Source organism: Hippopotamus amphibius, chromosome 14, assembly GCF_030028045.1.
Source record: "Hippopotamus amphibius kiboko isolate mHipAmp2 chromosome 14, mHipAmp2.hap2, whole genome shotgun sequence".
NCBI classification, from domain to species: Eukaryota; Metazoa; Chordata; class Mammalia; order Artiodactyla; family Hippopotamidae; genus Hippopotamus; species Hippopotamus amphibius.
In genome coordinates, this window is record NC_080199.1 from 68,904,213 (window position 1) to 68,923,769 (window position 19,557).

A 19,557-nucleotide genomic window follows, 5' to 3' on the forward strand; every position below is an offset into this window, starting at 1 on the left:
AACTGCATTGGCATGTGCTATAAAACCATTGCTGCTCTGATTTCTCGGTGTCCCAAATATAAAGAGGAGTCAATTTCAAGTGCATCGTAAGGAAAGCTTTGTGTGTCGCTAGCCTCTCAGGTCTCTTCTGTGAACAACAGGAGTGATGACATCCACCTTACGTGGCTGTTGTGAGGATAAGAAACAGTGCATTTCAGGCACAGAACAGCTCGGGCACCCAGCGGGCTCTCAACAGGGCTAGCAGCCATCAGTCACTGCAGGGGCTCTGCTTCCCCCTTTTGTTTCTGGCTGGTGCTGCCTGAAACTCTAAAGGAATCTGAAGTTCAGTCACAGCAGCCGAGATCATCATTTTGGTTAGTATAGTTGCTTTACTTTCTTCTTCCTAATGTTCTCTATTTTGAAATCCCTGCGGTATGGACATGTGTCTTGTGAATGTTATCACCTCACCCTCGGCCAGTCATTTCAACGACTCAATCTCTGTAAGGATGCCAAAGGTCTCCCATTTTCTCACATAAAACAAAACAAAGCAACAACAACAAATCAGCACACAAACAAAACCCTGCAACACCCACGATGCTCTCAGTGAGAACGTGCACTTGCTGAGCACTTGGGGGCCTCTGGGCCACCCCTGGGCCAGGGGAAGTGCTGCCCCATTTCCTTTCTTCCAGAAACAACCCTTTGCAGGTGACCTGGGCTTCCACTTTCCCTTGGTGCTTAGCCTCTAAGGGGGGTTGGGCTGGGGGTCCTTCTTTCTGTGCCAGCTCAGCAATGCATTTAAACAATGATTTCTGTATTTAATCCAACATCGTAATTGTTCCATTTGGGAGGGGCCTTCAGGGAGTCTGGTCCACCATCCAGCTTGAAATGGAGATGGCTTTCTGGTACCTCTCCCACAAATCACTCTTCTGTTCCAATTATCCAGGAGTGGTTTTCTCTGCTTGAAAGTAAGAAACCGGGCTGATAGAGGGGAGACCCCTTCTCTAAGACGGTTGCGGACTCCCTCTCCTTCTGGTGACCCTGGGAAGGAAGTGAGGGCAGGATTTGCCCACTGGGCCAGGATCTAGGGCACTTGTACCCACTCTACCCGGGCTCTGTAAGGATTTCAGGAAACAACATTTCAAAAACATTCAGGCACTAACTTTATTTGACCAAGAAAGACACGAGAAATGATTGTTTCCGTAATTTCATTTGAAAGGAAATGTTTAGAACACATAAAAGACGTCATCTCGGAATAAGAATAACAGCGATTTCAGTTTAAGGACAAGTTCAATCTCTGGCCTTTGACTTAACTTTAGACCAATGACATCTTCATCCTGGGCCTTCACATCAGGCTTGGGAAGTGCTGGCCTCATTACCTGGGGGCACGCCCCTCCCCTGCCCCATGGTGGGGACAGACCATGGTCGCCTGCAGCTGGTGACACCGGAAGTGTGTGCCCAGGGCCTCCCTTATCCCAGATTGGATGGAGGGCGGGGGAGGAGGACCAGGTGGTTAAACAGCACTAGATCCAAACATGTGTCTCTACCAGAGGCAGTGGAAGCCGATGGCTCAGCCTCACCCACAGAGAACACAGGTTCCATCAGAAAACCCCTGCTGCTTCTGGGAAGGCCCCCTGTTCACAGTCCCTCCACCCAGTCCTGAGAATCAGGGAAAGGGCTTACAGAGCCCGGCAGAGGGGGTATAAGTGCCCCAAATCCTGGCCCCATGGGCAAGTCCTGCCCTCACTTCCTTATTTACTGCCTGTGTGGCTGACCAAGGCTAAGGTCATGACCTCTGTGGCCATCAGCAACCTAGCAGGACAAAGGAGTTGAGTGGACCAGATAACTTACTCTGCAGAACCTCAACAACACCCCTAAGGGATTGTCCCCTTGCGCCCATGGCCTGCCACTCCCAGCCCTACCCCTGCCCCGGGCATGGAGAGCTTGACTCTTCCTGAGGTCACCTTCAGCTTGAGGGGAGCTGGCTCAGATCAAGAAGCCCAGGGCCGTTCTGCCTTCAGAATAATCCCCGTGGGAACCTCCTGCCATACAGAGGGGAGGAAAGTCTGTACAGAGGCTTCTAACCACAGGTTTCCCTACCAGGGTTTTGCCTCTAATCACCAACAGGGAAAACACTCCATCATCCAAAAGAACGAACACTCGGAGAAGGTCCTGCTGAGAAGCTGGCTCCCCCAGCGGTGTTGAGTGGCCTCCCATTCTGTTTCTGTGTGATTGGGAAGGGGCACCACAGAAGAACAGAACTCAAACAAAATCTTGCTTTCTTACTAGGTGCTAAACAGAACTGAAATCCAGATTTATGTCTGTAGGTGGTGGCAGGAAGCTGCAGGCTCAGCCTCTCCCACAGAGAGCACAGATTCCAACCAAAAACATGCGCAACCGCTCCTGTGAGTTTTGGCCATGTGATCAAAACACTTGCCCTGGGGCCTAAGCTCCGCTGCTCAGGGGGAATATCTCACAGAGAGGCAGCGCTTTCCAATTTGGAAAGAATGCCGCCTGCACACGGCTTTCTCTATTGTACACCTGAAGAGCTGAGCCTCAGAAAGTTTCCATAACCTGCACAAGGTCATGGAGCAGGGGAGCTAGGGCCCAGACCCAAGTCTTCAAGTCTCATGTTTACTGTTTTCTTTCCCCATGTGACCCATGCATTTACTTACTCACTGGTTTATTCATTCATTCAATCAACATTTTCCAGGGCTCAGCATGTTGGTTCACAGTCCAGTGGGAAAGACAGACACATAAATGACAGTGACAATGCAGTTTTGTGCTAAATGCCTGCAATACCAAACGGAAAAATCCTAGCAGCTGAGTTGTCGTGCAGTGGAAGGGAGATGTGTGTCAGTGAGCAGTGAGAATACAGGGAGATGGTGCAAAAGGAGAGGTATGTGCAAGCAACCCTGTGCACAGAGAGATGGGCACCAACTGTGCAGGGAAGGGGGCTTCCTGGAGGCGGCAGCATGGTGCCAAGAGAAAAGAGTGCTCATCAAGACAGGGTAGGCAAGATGGCAGACCTAAAATCCACAGGAGAAAGAGGCAGGTGGAGATGGTGGCCACCGGCTCTGAGAACAGGACTGGCTCAGAGTTAACAAATTCGGAGTGGTCGCAGGAGCCAGTGTGAGGCAGAGCGTATTTTTAAGTTTTAAAAGAACATTTCTTAATTGAAGTATAACGTACGTATAGAAAAGGACACAAATCTTCACTGGACCACTCAGTGAATGTTCACAAAGTGAATGTACCTGCATAACACATGCATCTCCTGAGAAGGAACCCAATGCCCCAGAAGAGACCTCCAGCACTCAGGAGCCCCTGTGTGGCCCTCACCGGTGACGACCTCCCTTGGAGTAACCACAATTCTGATTTCTGACAGCACGTATCAGTTTCACCAGTCTTTGTACTTTATATAACGTGGAGTACCGACTCTCCTGTGTTGGGATTTTTAAATCAACATCTATGTTTGATTACCAGGCACAAAGCTGCCAAGAGCATTCTTTTCCACGTCTTGTTGATGGATGGAAGCAGGGGTTTCTTCTGGATCTTTACCTAAACATGAGACCGCGGGGTCATACATAGGCTAGGAATGTCCTTAGCTTTACTACCAAATGTGAATTTGTCACATTTTTCTAAGCAGAGCTAGGGAGCTGGCGGCATGGAAGGAGGCTTTGATTTGATCTCAAGCACCAAAAAATACAGCTTTGTTCAACTTGGTATTTGGGGGCGGCGGGGATTATTCACTGGCCGTTAACTAAAGCAGGGGTCCAGCACTGGGACACCTCTAAGAATGTGGGCAACCTCAGTGCCCAGGGACTCGCGGGTGGCAGGCAGTACTCCTGTTCCGGCCTCTACAGGAGTTTATTCTCTACTGTTGCAAACGGGCCTTCTCTACACAATGGGGAACTCGTTGCTGGCAATCCTTGGTTTCTCGGTGAGAGATTAGTGACGCCGTTGGAACGAGAAGACTCTCTCCCTGCCTTCGGAATATAAAAATATCGCGGGAGGTCACTTATAGATCTACCCCTGACCCATCACTGGGGCCCCCAGAAAGGAGGTGACATGGTGGGACCGGGATGGGCCCAGGGGGTCCCGGGGCTCGAGTCCCAGTGGGGGGTGGGGGTGGGGGGCGGGGAGTCACATGACAGGTGCGGGAAGAAAAGCTACCCCCGGAAGAGCCACAGCACATAAACCGGGAAAGGGATGCCCAACAGATGAAAAAAAAAAACACGCCCTGGAGTGAGGAAGGCGACGGCCCCCTGCCAAGCGAGCTCTACTGAAGCTGGACTTCTGCTACAACCAACACAAGGCAGACGCTGTTATCTCCATTTTAACCGACAAGAGAACCGAAAAGTTACTTCCACAGCGAGGCTCCGGGTTATGGGATCCCGCCCTTCAGCGGCTTGAGTTGCCCACAGTATGAGGAGAGGCTCTTACCTCAATTCATCTGTCAGCTCCGCTTCTTCCCGACGGGACAAAGGTAGGCAGACAGCAGAAATTAAAAAATTTAAATGTTCCTTCTTTTGTAGCCTTGAGCAGTGCCATCACCCGCGAGGCCCGGAACCTCGACGCGCGAGGCCCGCGGCCGTGACCGCGTCGCGTGTTCCGGCCGTAAACGCCTTTGCCGCGAGTATTTTTTTGCCGCACAGTGAATTGGCCGTAAGGCAATTTTGTCGTAAAAGATAAATTGACCCTTTGGTTTGACGCATATGGTGCAAAAATCGTGACAGGAGATGATGATTTGCCCCGAGAGTTGCATTTCTTATTTTGAAACACACGACGTTGGAGGAGAAAGAGGCCGAGGGCCTGGAAGGTGCAGAGCTGGATCCACACCTCCCACAGAACTTTGGAACTTCTCTCAGCCGACGTGTGACAGGAGGCCAAGGGCATCCAGCAGTGTAGGAGGCTTTCACTAGCCAGTGCAAAGTTCAGGGACAGACCCGCATCGCAATATTTGGAAACTGGTAGCTGATACATCTTTTAATGAAGGAGGATACACTTTATGGAAACAGTGCGATGCTGAATGAGATAAATCAACAAGCAAAAAAAAAAGTATAAACTACTATGAACGAAAGACTTGGGAGACAAGTGTTTAGGGGCAACCTCCAAAGTAAAACCAGTTATTTGAGCCGTACTGCCGTGAATCTTCGCACATTTTAAATGTATTCAATTGTTTGTATTTTGCAATGAAGTCTTTTTCAATTTTGTTACTCATTGTTCATTACGTCCTTTCTAATGTCCCTCTTTTATTTTTCATTATTTTATCTTATACAGCAAAATTGCCTTCTGGCCAGTTAGTTATGTGGCAAAAACGTTCGTGGAAAAGATGTTTACAGCTAAGAAACTTGGAGCAAAAATACCTAGAACTGGCCATGATGGTAACTGGAAAATGGAGCTCTCTGGAAAGACCACAGTGCAGGGCCGGAGAGGCAACCTGCAGCTTTCGGTGTCAGAGCAGTGGGAAGAGGGAGGGCCCCTTACATCCCTGCCAAATTTGCTCAGGGATCTGGGCTTCAACCGTTTGTCTATACATGTGGCAAATCTACATTTACTGACAATCTACTCTGAATCCAACACTGTCCAAAGGATCCAAGATAAAAGAGTTCCGTTGCCAAGAAGTTCAGAGGCACAGGGGAGGAGAGGCTGGTAAGCTGTGACAATACACTGCTCTTCAGTGGCAGGGACATGCCAGGTGTGAGGAAGCTAACCCAGGGGTCAGGGAAGGACTCATAGAGGAGGGGACACTTGAGCTGAGGCTATGACAATAAGTAGAAGTGTGATGATGTTGTAATTTATGTTAAAATATCCAGTATAGACAATGTGATAGTATGCGTTAATGTACTCTGCACACTAGGGGCCAGGTTCCCGGATCAAAATTTACACTCCAGATCATTTAATCAGTAAAAGTCTCAACATAAAGTCAAGGACCAGAGCTCCAGCTTCCTTATCCCAAAGGAGACCAGAAGCTTTATTAATTAGGATAATGAATGTTGAGACTGACTTTTCACTGAGGGAAATTATTGGCTTCTTAATTAGCATCATTGATGGAATCAGTGGTATTTAATATATGTGAATTCAATATACACTGCCTACAGTATTTCAGAGACCTTTCCTACTTCTCCATAACCAGGCTATAAGAATCTACAGAAGTCTCTAGCCTGTACTTTTGGGGTGGTGGCCAGGACTTGATACCTCAATGATTGGGTTAGAGGATTCAGGCTGCTGATGGCATTACAAGGCTAATGGGATCCCTCTTCTAGAATATAATCTGCTTTTAGTGTATCTTCTATGTAAAATGATTGTCAGATCACTGAAAAAGTCACTTGACTTCCCAAGCTCACAGAAGACTTCTAGAACGATCTCATGCTTGTTTACTTGCTACAATGTGTTTGCTGAAAATGTATTTCTACAATGTGGCAGAAATTGGTCCTGAAAATGGGTTTCATCACATTGTGAAGATGTGGAGTTTGGGGACTACCTTTACCTGCCAAAAAGCCTGTGCATGAGCAAATTGGTTTAGATTGATTTGCAACAAGGAGGACCACCAGGTGGTACAGACAGAGAGGAGCTCTCTGAGCAGGGGACACACTAGGAACCAAGGCACAGGGTAGTACTCAGCCACTTGTAGTAGGTGGGTTTGCCTGAGGTGCAGGGTGCCAAGGGGAGGGACAGATGAGACTGTGTCCCTCCTGAAGGACTTCTGTGCTCTCCTGAGTTTGGGCTTCATCCCTCACATTAATGTTGTCAACAGCATGCCCGGGGCGGGGCCCACATTAGAATCACCTGGGTGGGTGGGGCCCTAGATTCTGCTCATGGAAATAAGCTCCCCAGGTGATTTTTTCACCCACTAGAGTTTAGGAACACAAGAAAGCCATGGCAGGGCACTGAGCGGTGGGATGACTGGGCTGGTGGTATAGCCAGACCCTCAGGCAGCAGCCTTGTAGAGCATAGTGGGAGGGCCTGATGGGAGGCCTGGATTCTGGTCAAGAGGTCTTGGTGACAATTCAGATGATGGTTCTGGAAGAGGGGCAGTCGGTTTAAAGAGGACACGAGGTAATGACCAGCCTGATGAGTGACGGATGGGTTGTGAGAAGGGCTGGGTTGAAGAAGCCAGCTGGGCTGAGGATGACTGACAGACATCTGTGTGGTTTGGAGCTAGGATGGAGAGCAACTGCAGCAGGGTTTTCTCAGGCTACAATTGGTTGTGTCCTTTTTTTCCCCAAGAATGTGGATGGACGCTTACCTGTGGTTCTGCTGCTCCCTGGGTCTGTCCGGACCCCCTGCAGCCCGACTCCTGCCGCCCGCCTGTTCTGGTCAGCAGCTGCTCCACTCCTGCCTGTGTCGTACCTGGTTAACGATAAATTCTAGAATGCGTGGTTTAAATGAAAATAGCACTATTTGATAACTTTCATGTAATGGGCTGTTACACCCTTCACCTGCATTTATTTCCTTTTAAATGAAACAAAAATAACCCCAAAAGTGGACTATGCAGAAGAAACAACAAGAGCTGTTTCCCTCTGGTCACTGGTGCCCCAAATCCCTGCCAGATGGTCAAGCTGAGCAGCTCATGTTTCAGCAAATTACAGAACCTCATTAGGACTCTATTTCATGTTCTTAGATGCTCTAGGCCTTTATATGAGGTGATACTGATTTCTTAAACTCGTATGACAACATAATGAATGCATGTTAAGTGAAGTGTCCAATGAAATGTGAAACAATCAGTGAATTCTTTGCATATTTTATTTTTCTTTTTTTTTGATTTCCAACTCACACACATCTGGCATATTTTACATCTTTGCAATAAAACATGGTTACAATAGCTTAAGGAATTTATATATCCAAAATATTTCACCATGATCTCAAGATGAAATGAACTGGTCTTCCAGATGTTCACTATCCTCCCAATTCTAAGCTACAAACTCAAGATATTGCTTACAGCCTGGTGATGAATAACTTAATCATTACGCCGATTCCCCAGAATTTCAGAATCTCATAAATACAAACAACAATGAAGAAGGAATTCAGTGCTAAAACTTACTAGTACAAGGTGAATAACAAATAAGTAATCACATCAATAAATAATGATATGTTTCTGGTGCAAAGTGCCAATACAAAGAACCCATTATCTTGTTTTATCTTTTTAAATAAATGACTGCAAGTGAGTGTAAATTCTGAGAAAATTACATTCCTGTAACATGCCTCATAGCCCTACCGACACAATATGTACATCTATGACGATACAGTCACCAAATATACAAAGAAGAAACATGAATAAAGTGTATATACCCCTGGGTGTATAACTTGATCAGTACAATGTATGGAAAATCATTTGATAGCCATCATTTTATATCATAAAAGATGAAGTGCCTTAGGCTAAGTATGTGGCTTTAGGTGAGAATTTCACAAGAACCTAAAAGAATAACTTCAGTTATTGTTATAATAAAGTCTGACTTATTATTAAAGAAACTAAGCTATTCAAGAACCAAAGAGAGAGAGAGAGGAAAAAAAAAAAAAACAGCAAAAAAAGTTAGCATCAGATTCTCCTCCCCTAATGTACACACGCTAAGCCAGCAGGATGATTCTGGAAGAGTTGTCTAGGAGTTGGGAAGTCATTACTATGAAACTAATGATCGGGACTCCTATTTATACAATAAAACCAGGACCTTATCCCTAAGCCCCCTTTCTGCTGTGTCTTCAAATTATGAAGGGTAGGGCTGAATTTTCTTTGTATTAAGTACCAAAAATGGCAAATAATGGCTTAGTATCCAAATGCTTTATGAGCAAATTTCACTTAGAAGGGATAAATTTAGATTAAAAAGTGCAAAACTATATTTTGGTGAAAATGTCAAAAATTACTGATTGAGCCCAAATTCAATCCTTTCAGACAAACTGTGTCCTTGGACAGATCTTACTGTTTCCTAGCGTCAATGCACCTGTTCCATCCAGACATCAGGATTAGAGAACATGCAAGTTGTAACTCCACAATAAAATTAAGAAACATTTGTTCTTTATACAAGGTTTTACTTTTACAAAAGTATCCCTTTAAATAAGATGCATCTGATGTACAAAGTATCAAACGTGTTTTTTTTTTTTTTTTTGTCTGTTTTTTTTTTTTTTCTCAGCTTGAAAAGAGGCTGGAAATGGGATGCAGGTTAGGTTCAAAGCTTAAACTTTGTAACAACTGGACACAAGGTTCCTCAGAATTGTCAAAAGTCTCTTGTGACACGTCCTACTACCTTTTCTCAATAAACAACAATATATGAAATAATTACCAAAACATCTCCTAATTCATATAATTTACATGATATAAGCTTGCTTGGTAGCAGCTGGTGTTCAGTCGTGAAAAAACACACAAAGTAAAATGGCTGCTGACTACAATGTACAGCTATTGCTGGGTGTGATGGAATGTACAAACGGAGGTTGATGTAGACGAGTTTTTTCCACCAGAGATATTGCCTTTCCATGCAGCACTTGTGCTCTCAGCTTTAACTTGGCTTTTGGTTCTTCATATGTCTTCAGTATCTGTTCTGATGCTCATAATGCCACCGATTAAAATCTATATTAAAAGCTACAATGCTACCAGAAGCCATGCCAGTGATCAGAGTCCTGGAAAAGCAGAGGCAGTAGTTAAGACAGACACAAAACCACTGAAGGGTTCTACTTTACACTAAACAATAGCATGATCTCAAACTTCACGCATTTTTAGTTTTGTGTGCCCTGAGATAGGATTAAAATTTATTCTTGGCTCTCCTGAGAGAAGCTGAGCCAATCCTGCAAACACTTGGACTGCCAAGCCAAATGTTGATCAACTTTTGGTTGGACAATTCATCAGATAAACACTGAGTACGGCATCCTCACTGTATGTTTCTCTGTGAATTTGTAACTTATGTGCATGTACTACTGTTCCAACATATTGAGGGCATTATAAAACAACAATAATAATTGAAATTAAGGCTGAGATTGAAAAAGAAATAGAAACTTGGTTAGTATCTTTCCTCACTCCTCCTGGGAGATCACTAAGACGAATACAACCTTGCCTGTGCTCTCTCATCTACCTCTCCCCCCACGCTGGGTCAAGGATAAAGATCTTACAAAGCCTTTCCTGCGCTCCGCACCCCTTGAGAAGAGCCAATCACGTCCTTCTTCTGTTCCTCTGCTCCTGCTACTCTCATATACATTTATTATGATTACTTGAGCTCTTTGGGGTCAATGGGGTTTTGTATCCTCAGGACTGTGCATAGTGCTTAATCTATGATGGTGGCAGCAAATGTTTGCAACATGGATACATGAATGAATAAGAATACTCGGGAGAATATTTAAACTACTTAAGAACACAAATCATTTCAAATACTTTAGAAACACCTGTGTATATAAAATAGTTACATGGTAAACCATTCCCATTTATTCATGAGTAAGGACTACAGCATTTTGGAACACTCTAATAATAATCTACTTAAATTTTCTTTAAACCAGGTTGGGCTGCAGATCAAATACCCCTTCCCCAAGCTAACTTAAATTCCGTTGCTTTTCTTGATGACTTCGGTACCATTTTACTATAGTGTGAAGATGCTTTGTTAAATTTATCACATAAGCCTTAATATTCATACTATTTTAAAACCAATACTCATAAAGAATATGCACATAGTTGAAATAAGCTGGTTAATAAACTTTTCTTATTTCTGTTAAATATATAGCAAAAGATGAGAAATTACTTACCATCTTAAGATGATAGAGTTTTTAATTTATTTTTTAAATTTAGAAATTTAGACTCTATATTCCAAATATTCTTTTCACTTTATAATAAGCCCAAAGGCAAACTTTAGGAAATAACAAAATCCTGTTGCAAACTGAGGGACAACGGAAGATCATATTACTTTAACATTCCTATCAATTCTTTCCAAGAAAAGATTATAGTGTCTTAGGGAAATACATAAAATACCACAAAATAACATAAATGACAGATATGTGAATAAAAAAATGGGGGGTAGGGATTGTTTCCAGTGATGAGTGCCTCATATTTTTAAAACAGAGGCCAACTGTAGTCTGCACATTGCATTTGGCTGCATTTAGCTAGATGTATGCCTCAAGCCAAGACTCTGCTAAAAATTAGGTGTTTCTTTCACATAATGTAAGCCAGGCAGGCCTGTCTGAGACCAGGTAAGGATCTGAGAACAGAGACGTTAATGGGGATAATTCTGCATTTTGGGCAGTGTCTAGATGTGCCTGTTTTTCTTCAGACCCATTTCTTTCTCTTTGCCCCTTATTCTCTTCCTCTGTCTCCTTTGTACCAGAATCCTTTCTTATGGTATTTACTGCTCTCCTCAATTTACCCTTTTCTGCTTTAGTCCTTCTTCCATCTGGATGCTGGAATCTTTTTCACAGTAGGCTTCACCCCTGGTAAAATGTAAAGACCTTCTGATGACAGTTCTTGAGTGACTGCATTTCACCCTGACATGGCTCACCTCTGGTCATGGGATAAGTCCATTGCTCTAATGCCAGCATCACATCCGGGGTAAATGTACAGCTGCTTGAAGTCACAGGCCTGCCAGACCTCCACCACACCATTGTCCCCTCCAGTCACCAGGTTCTGGCCATCACTACTCAGGAGAATGGCCTTCAGACAAGGCAGAAAAGCAACCATTTCTCTTATTTAGTTTTTCCCAAACAATCAGTGGTCACTACTGAAAGGCACTTAATACAGGTCCCTTGTCATTATTATCTACTTTTAGCTATTTTCCCACATTTTCTAAAGTCCAATCCATAGACTTTCCCATGCGGAATTCATCAAAATTCTTACATAAACAAAGGATCTTATTAAAACCAATTTAGATTACAAAATAACACAAGTCCCAAAGAGAATATTATAAATCTAAATCCAGAAAGAACTTGAGAATTACGTAACATGATGTTTTGTTAATTTCTGAATACTAACAATGTCAGGACGTTTAGAACAAATGGCAGAAGCATATTTAAAAGCCGTTTTTAATAATGATAAACCAGCAATTATAATTTATTTGCGAGTGATGCACAATTTGGTATGTAATTTTGGTCTAGGGTTCAGAAGATAAGATTCTTTAACAATAAACTCACTTTAAATGTCAGGGGGGTGCAGCACAGGAACAGTTGTTTGTAAGAGGAGATTAAGAAAAATCTCCTTAAGGGTCTAACCTCTAATCAAACAATAGCCATCACCTCCAAAGTCTAATTCACTAAGTTAACTGCTTGGGATTAAATGAACTTTGGGTTTGTTCAAAGCATCAATCAACAAGAAATACACATTTATCTGAATACTAGAGAATTTCTATTATGAGTCATTTAATGTAAAATAGTTCATCTTTAACCTCTTGGCTCAGTCCCCATTTAGCTCAGAACATGCAAATTTACCCGTGTTGAATCGTTGATCTCCATTTGAGCCAAAAGTTTCCCATTGATGCTGAAATTGCTAAATCGCCCTCTTTCATAGTAGATGATACAGTGGCCTTCACTGGAGACAGAAATCAAGCGTGGGAACAAGCAGTTTTCTGGTCCTTCGAGGGCTCTTAGCAAATCTCCAGTGATTGTGTGGACGAGGCAAGGGCCCTCTGCAGAATGGAGAACAGCCACAGCCAGTCATTGGTGACGACCAATCACATATTAGCTCCTACAAACCTGCGAACCTCACCTGAATATACACTCAGATTTGTTGAAAGGAAGTAGAAAAGAAAAGAACTATGCTGGCAAAAGCCAAGCACTGATGTTAGATTTCAACAGAACAAGTACAGAGAACTGTTACATAACACACACATCTTCCGAACTTTTCTTTAGGTAAATACTTGCTCTTTTCCTTCATGAGATGACATTCATTAGAAAAGGACAGAGTTCACACATTACATGAGAAGAAAAGGCTATATGTCCCAGAAGGTTTCTCTTAAGACGTGTTTAGAAATTTTTCTTTAGAAAGTTTAGGAGAATTATCAAAACAATTGCTAATTTTCTTTAGTGTCATCGAAATTTTACCAATGTACTACATAAATACTTACTGTCAAGTATTAAGTTTTACCTTTTGTATAATCTATACATAAAATGTGAAAGGCAAAATTAAGAAAATGAATCAAGTAATTCAGACTGTAATAACACTTTTTCTTTTCTAAATAAATGAAGAGTGAGGCAGGAACATAAAAGTAGTATGGGGAGTGACTAATTTTGCTCGAATTGTTTTTTTCTCAGGTATAAATTGTGTTAAGATAAAAAAATTCAGGAGTCAGGTTCATAAAAATAATTGGTTAATATGGCTTGGTATTACCTGTCCCCCATGTCCCCCAGAAGAGCTACACAAAACTATGCATGAATTACATTCTTATTCTTCAATCAGTTGATTTTAGTAGCTACATATTTTATGAAACAAGTGACATTATAAAGCTATACCTAAATTTTTTCCCGATTACTAAAGTAATAGATGCGCATTCTAGAGAATATGAAAAAAAAATAGCTATCACTTCTAGTATCAACCATCATCTATAGAAAATTTATGTTTTTCCCTATGTGTATTGTCTGTTGTTTTCCTTTCTTTTCTTTTTCTTTTCTTTTTTGCTTTATAGAGTAGAATGATATTGTGCATGCTATTGCTAAAACAGACATCAAAAGACATGTATTGAAAATACCTTACGTGTCTCTCCCTGGGTTATTTACTCCTAAATACAAAACCACAGTCAGACATTATACCCATTATTTATAAAGCAGCCAGAATAAGCTCCTCAAAACCAAATCTGAGCATCTCATCACGTTGCTAAAAAAACTTCAGTGGTGTCCCACTACACTCAAACCAAAATACAAATCGCAGTCCTTGTGCTGCGGGCCCCTCACCTCTTTAGCCTCTGTTCTCCTTACCTCCGTAGGGTCCTCACCACGCTCATCCTCTTTGGTTTTCTTTCAGTTTCTCCTAAGCAACAGGCTCCTTCCTGCCCCCAGAGCCTCCCATGGAGAATTGGTATTTGAGCCAGGATAAGAATCCCAGTTTCCTGACTTTTCCCGAAACAGTACTTCTTCCACAAAAAGTGGAAAGAACTAAGTCGTCACGTGTCCTTTCCCACCTACCTCTGCACAGTCCCCAGCCTTGAGAAGACAAGGGCGTCGGCGGGGGGGGGGGGGGTGGATACAAGGCTGTGTCCGATGAGCACTCCCACGACCCATCCCTAGTCACGGGTATCTTCCCCTGGTCTTTTAAATGTTATCTGTCATGGCTCATCGTACAGCTGTGCTACAGTCTAACTTACCGGAGTCCTGGCTAGAATGCTGGTGATCACAAAATACTACATAAAATTTTATATCTATTTTATGTTAGTACTGGCAAATATTAATAAAACTAAACAGCTGCAAAGAACCTAGGGATTACATTTGTCTATGGAGAGCCTCCTAAAGGAAACAAATCGTAAATCATGGTTAGCTTGTGAAAATAGTACCGTGTTTTTAAAGACCTGAAATGAAAGAAATGTTTTCTGACCTTTAGCACCACTGATAACAAGTCCAAGTTCTGCACAGACAGAAACACAGACAACTTCATGGTCGTGGCCCGTGAGGACAGCTCTTGGCGCAGGGTAGTCACCTGCAAAGGAACAGCGGCAGCGAGTCACTGTAGACCAATGGCAGGAATGAAGGGCTATGCCATTAAAATAACAACCATTGTTTAGTGAGGGCACTTACTAGCTGTGTGACCATGAGTCGGTTACTTAACCTCTCTGTCCCTCTTTCTTACATTTTAGAGAATATTATGCCTTTATAAAGAGTTTTGTATTCTTCTCTTCTGTTCATTCTGCTTCACTTGGTTGTTGAGTCTGTGATCTTTCCTTTATGGTGCGTGAGATCCTGCACGCTGGCCTGTTTTCCTCTGTGAACTCATATTCTGCATAGGGTTGACCACCCCCCCCCCGCCCCGCCCCATTCTTGTCTCTCAGAGAAATGTCCTATGCTTTGGCCTCGATGCTGCTCTTTCTGAGAGCTGCCTCCCGGGTTGTGATCCCCTGGCCCCCATGTAGAGGGGGCAGTGGGGGAAGTGAATATCCAAGGGCTGGCACTTGTGTCCACCTCCTGGGCAGCCCCTCCCTTGGCACTGATGTGATGCCACAGCCCTGAGTGGCTGGACTGGTGCTCCGATTCCCTGACCCACAGTGGCATGAGGGAAGGCATCAATAGGTCGTGGAAAATTCTGGGAAGAAAGCACATAACTAAAATGCCTACCCAGCAAGGCAGCCACCACTCTTCCCCTCTGCCAATATCTCTTCCTTCAGACCCACTTGTCTTCTGTCTCTCTAGGAACTGCTCACAGTTTTCTGTGAGTTTCCTCACATCCATCACATGAGCTTCCGTTTTGCTTTTGAGGCATTTCTTACTTAGATGGCGTGTGGGAGAGGGAGCTATAAGCCCACTTTAGTTTCTCATTTTATTCTAAATTTATGCATCTTGCTATAATGTGTTTGAATATTGGCAGAGTGTGTATTTAGATTCGTCAGCAGTCCTAGATTCGTCTGAAACATATTTATATAATTTATAAACTTACTCTTCAAAGATGCCCTGTGTTCCTTGACAAAATGAAGATTAATTATTGACAAGATTTTATGCTTAATATTATCCTTCATTTTTCTAAGTGATTATTTTATCTTGGAGAAACTGATGAATTAAAAATCCTGCAATTTTATGTTTAATAAAATTTATAGAGTTTTCTAAACCTTTCCCTTATATGCTACAAAAAAAGTAAAAGCAATCTAGTTTTACTGCAGGGAATTTTTAAAAATGTATAAAAATACTAAAAATATTCCCTATGATGTAATATATTTTCTATTAGGAAATAAGTTTTTCAAAGGTTTACCTCTGATTTAGAAAGTTTAAAATGTTTTACATTTACTTTTCATTACAATTTTCCCAGATCATTTGAATACACTGTGACAGTTAAAACTTAACTATTAGAAGATTTTGTAGGGCCCCTGAAAGCATTGTTTCCTTCTTTCAACTATGGAAAAGTAAATAAAATGTTATTCAGGGATTTTGAGTTAGGGAACCTGGAGCAGGGGGAAAGCATATTTCCTATATTTCATTTCATTGCCAGGGACAGATGTCACACACCCCAACAATCATTCAAAATCCTTGGAATATTCTGTCACTGCCACATCACAATTGATGGATGTAGCTGAGGGTTAAAGGGCCCCTCACAAAGGGAGTTGCAGGTGAGACCTCTCCTCTAAGGACCACAGCACCACTGCCCTCCTTCCCTAGTCATTTCCTCAGGAGAAGAGCTTTCTGTGTGATGGAATTACTATGAATAACAAAGAACAAACATGTCAAATTTTGAAATTCCTTATAGGCAAGCATTTGGAAACTCCAAATATGAAAGGCTTATAATAAACAGATTCCATCTCATTTTTATCACATCATTTCAATATTTTTAAAATGAATGATGAAAAGAGTACATAGATATTAGATACTATCCATAGAGAACTGACAAAGAGAGTCTTTTCAATGTGATAGTCTATGGCTTTCAGAGAAATGATCAAAGTAAAGATTACTCATGGTTCTTATTATTTTAAACCTCATTTATGGGACTACTAATATACAGGGGAAGCTTTAGTCCTTCTGAATAAGAGCTAAACAAAAACAGCAGAGTTTTCCTATGATCCTCAGTGCAGTTCTGCCGGAGTCAGAAAATGAACCTCTTGATGATATATGACATTCAGATTTTATCTATGACCCTTGTTGAGTTGTTGCAGAATCACTGCAGAAGGTATTTTCATTCATGTTTATACCTATGTAAAAATGATGGATTTTTGACTTGAAATCCCAGAATAAGAGATTTCAAAGGGTGCAGCAGTTTCATCACTACTCTGATTTCAAGATTTATTTTGAAAAAATTATTTTAGACATTTGCTGACATAGCTCAGGAGAACTTGGTTGGTGAGGAGTCCCTTACTGAGATACCATGTCCTCGGCCACCTGAGGGCTGCTGCAGAGGTTTCTGGCCCAAGTACCAGAAACACCTGGGCCTGCATTTTCCACACGTCACAAGCTAACCCACAAAGAAATATTCCTTGGGTTGGAAAATGTCCCATGATGTAGTTTCACTTTATTACATACTCACAGAGCACATGATGAAAAATAGAAGATAGATATAAACCTATTTATCTGTTCACTCTAAGTTGTTCTTTTTCTTCTTCAGAGAGGACTCTAACCACATTTCCCTCTGAGCACTGCTGTTTCAGGGAACCAGGAGCCAGGCCATAGTACAGTACTGTCCTACTATCGCCTTCCCCAAATAATCAACAGTATAATTCACCGGCCTTTCCCAAGGAGGTAGGGTTCTACATGATGCCCAGAGAGCACGATAGTACAGACCCGAGGTTCCCTGATCATAAGAATGTATTAGTTGCTCTTGTTTTTTATATGGCTTCTGGCCCAGGACAAAGCCCCTTGCAGCCTCAGTTCCATGAAGGGGAAGGAAAAGCAGAAACTGAGTGGCAAGCAGCCCCCTTCTTAGTCAGGAACTCTATAAAGCCTTGTAACGTTGGGCTGAGGGAATGGGAGGCATGAAAGGTCTCCTGCAGAATGGGTCCTGTGCTAGGGATGCTACATTGCAGACACTATCCTTTGGCCCTCAGAAAGCCCTACGAGGTAAGAATCATTACACATGTAACTATACTTCCTCTCAGAGTTAATGAGAAGAGGTTTAACATTTACTAAACTAGTTAAGACTGCTCGCTCTGAGGAGTGAGACAGACTCATCATATTATATATGTAATATCTCATACTATATATATATATATATATATATATATAATATATCTTCAAGCTATTCTTTGTCCACGCTTTCTTCATCCCATATAACACCGCTGGCTAGTGGTGGCTGTAGAGCTGGGTACCAGGGTGGTCATTTTAAAAGAAGGCTGGATGCAGACAAAGCGAGGGATGTGATTTGGCAGATGTTTAGTGACAGGTTGGGCTGGCGGGAGGGTCAGTGTCCAGAGCTGAAGCTAACACAATGGGAGCCCAGGGAAGGGATGTGTGCACAGCTGGAGTCTCCTTTTCAATGGGCTTCTCATTTCATAGTTTGCATAATGCTCAAATGTGAGCTGAAGACTTGTTTTTCAAAAGTGAAATAGAAACAGCACGATAGCCATGTTTTATACATATTAGTCAATGCATATTTGTAGACTTGATTTGAAAAGATGAACAGGAAGTGCTCTTTCAAAGTTTCCTGTGACTATGACTTAAAAAATGTCAACAAGCTCTCTACCGAGCACGTTATATCTGGCATAAACATTAAAACCACACACTTTAGAAGCCGAATGGATTTGGAGCCGAGGTGCCAATGTGTTTTAAGTGTCTGTTGCAGAGACAATGTTGACTTGTCCCTCTTGTGACTATCTCGTTGGAAGCTACAGCACGTAATGAGAAATGTCAAGTCCCAAGATCAATGAAATTTGGGGCTCCAGGGATTCAACAGGAATAGCATTGATCCTTTTAAAGAACACCAGTCAGAGATGGGCTGTAATATATTGCAAAGAAGGGCTCAGGAGGATAAGCGGCCAAGTCCAAGATACCTACCTGACAAAAAATTCAATCAGCTTTTAGCACAAATTGCCTGCTCTGCTTTCCTTCCTTTCATGCGATAGCCTGCTTCCAATTAAAGTGCGCAAATTAATTTTTATCACTTCCAAATTAGTTTCAGAATTTGTGTAAAAGTCGGTTTCAGATGAAAGCATCTGTCCCTCACATCTCTGCAATTCTGTTATCTATTCAGGGACCTATTTTACATCTACAAGAAAACTGTCTATGTTCAAAGTCACAAGTTTGAAAGAGTAACAATGAATATTAGCATTAAATATATTAATAAAACAACCATAATTCAGCTGGAACCTATGCCTTTGCTTGTTTCTTTTATGGTCTGAAACTCTATGATAATCTGCCTACACATTTTCATTGTCTTTGTGGCAAATTCATTAAAACTATAAAAATAATTAGAAAAAGATTTATTTATGAGAGGTCCAAGTTAGTCACAACCATATATTTGATGGAATGAAACCATTAACTCTTTCAAACCTACCTAAAAAAATCCACAAAGATTACTTTTCTTTTTCCTCTGTGGCCCTAACAGATCTATGCGTTAAAAAATAATAATGACAATGCAAAAGAAGTATACATATATTAAAGTACCTGAGTTTATCTTGAGGAAGTTTTAGTGATGTGCACATAGGGCGAGTGAATGAATCCTATCACGTTATGGTGTTGTGCTGGGTAAATACGATTCAGCCTCTGACACACAACGCGAGTTCAGTGTCCACACCAGGGCCAAGTCCTAAATTCTAACAGCTACTGGGATATTGTGTTTCATGCTAGGACCTCTGCCTCTAAGTCTAGGTTAATATATACAACCCTCGAATCCTAAGGGCATTGTATCACACACTTTATTATGAATTTAGACAAAACTAGCTTTTTGGTCTTGCGTAGCAATACATTATGAGATGGAAAGCATATATAGCCTGATTCTCTGACCTGTAAATTGGTAGCTAGAATAAACTAAAACAGGAAAACAAAACAAAACAAAAAAACCCT

The 19,557-nt window shown here is 42.2% G+C and overlaps 1 protein-coding gene across 4 annotated transcripts in view; it reads right to left on the reverse strand.

Moving 5' to 3' along the window:
- Positions 1-7,716: 7,716 nt before the first annotated feature.
- The window catches only part of NBEA (neurobeachin), a 625,442-nt gene continuing 613,601 nt past the window's right edge, over positions 7,717-19,557 (reverse strand). For all 4 annotated transcript variants that reach the window (XM_057707391.1, XM_057707390.1, XM_057707389.1 and 1 more), the window contains 4 exons: positions 14,462-14,563; positions 12,367-12,563; positions 11,445-11,596; positions 7,717-9,588 (listed from right to left, as the gene is read on the reverse strand). In XM_057707391.1, the coding sequence (XP_057563374.1) occupies positions 9,498-9,588; positions 11,445-11,596; positions 12,367-12,563; positions 14,462-14,563 (542 nt within the window). In that variant the 3' untranslated portion in view covers positions 7,717-9,497. The remainder of the gene's footprint in view (positions 9,589-11,444; positions 11,597-12,366; positions 12,564-14,461; positions 14,564-19,557) is intronic.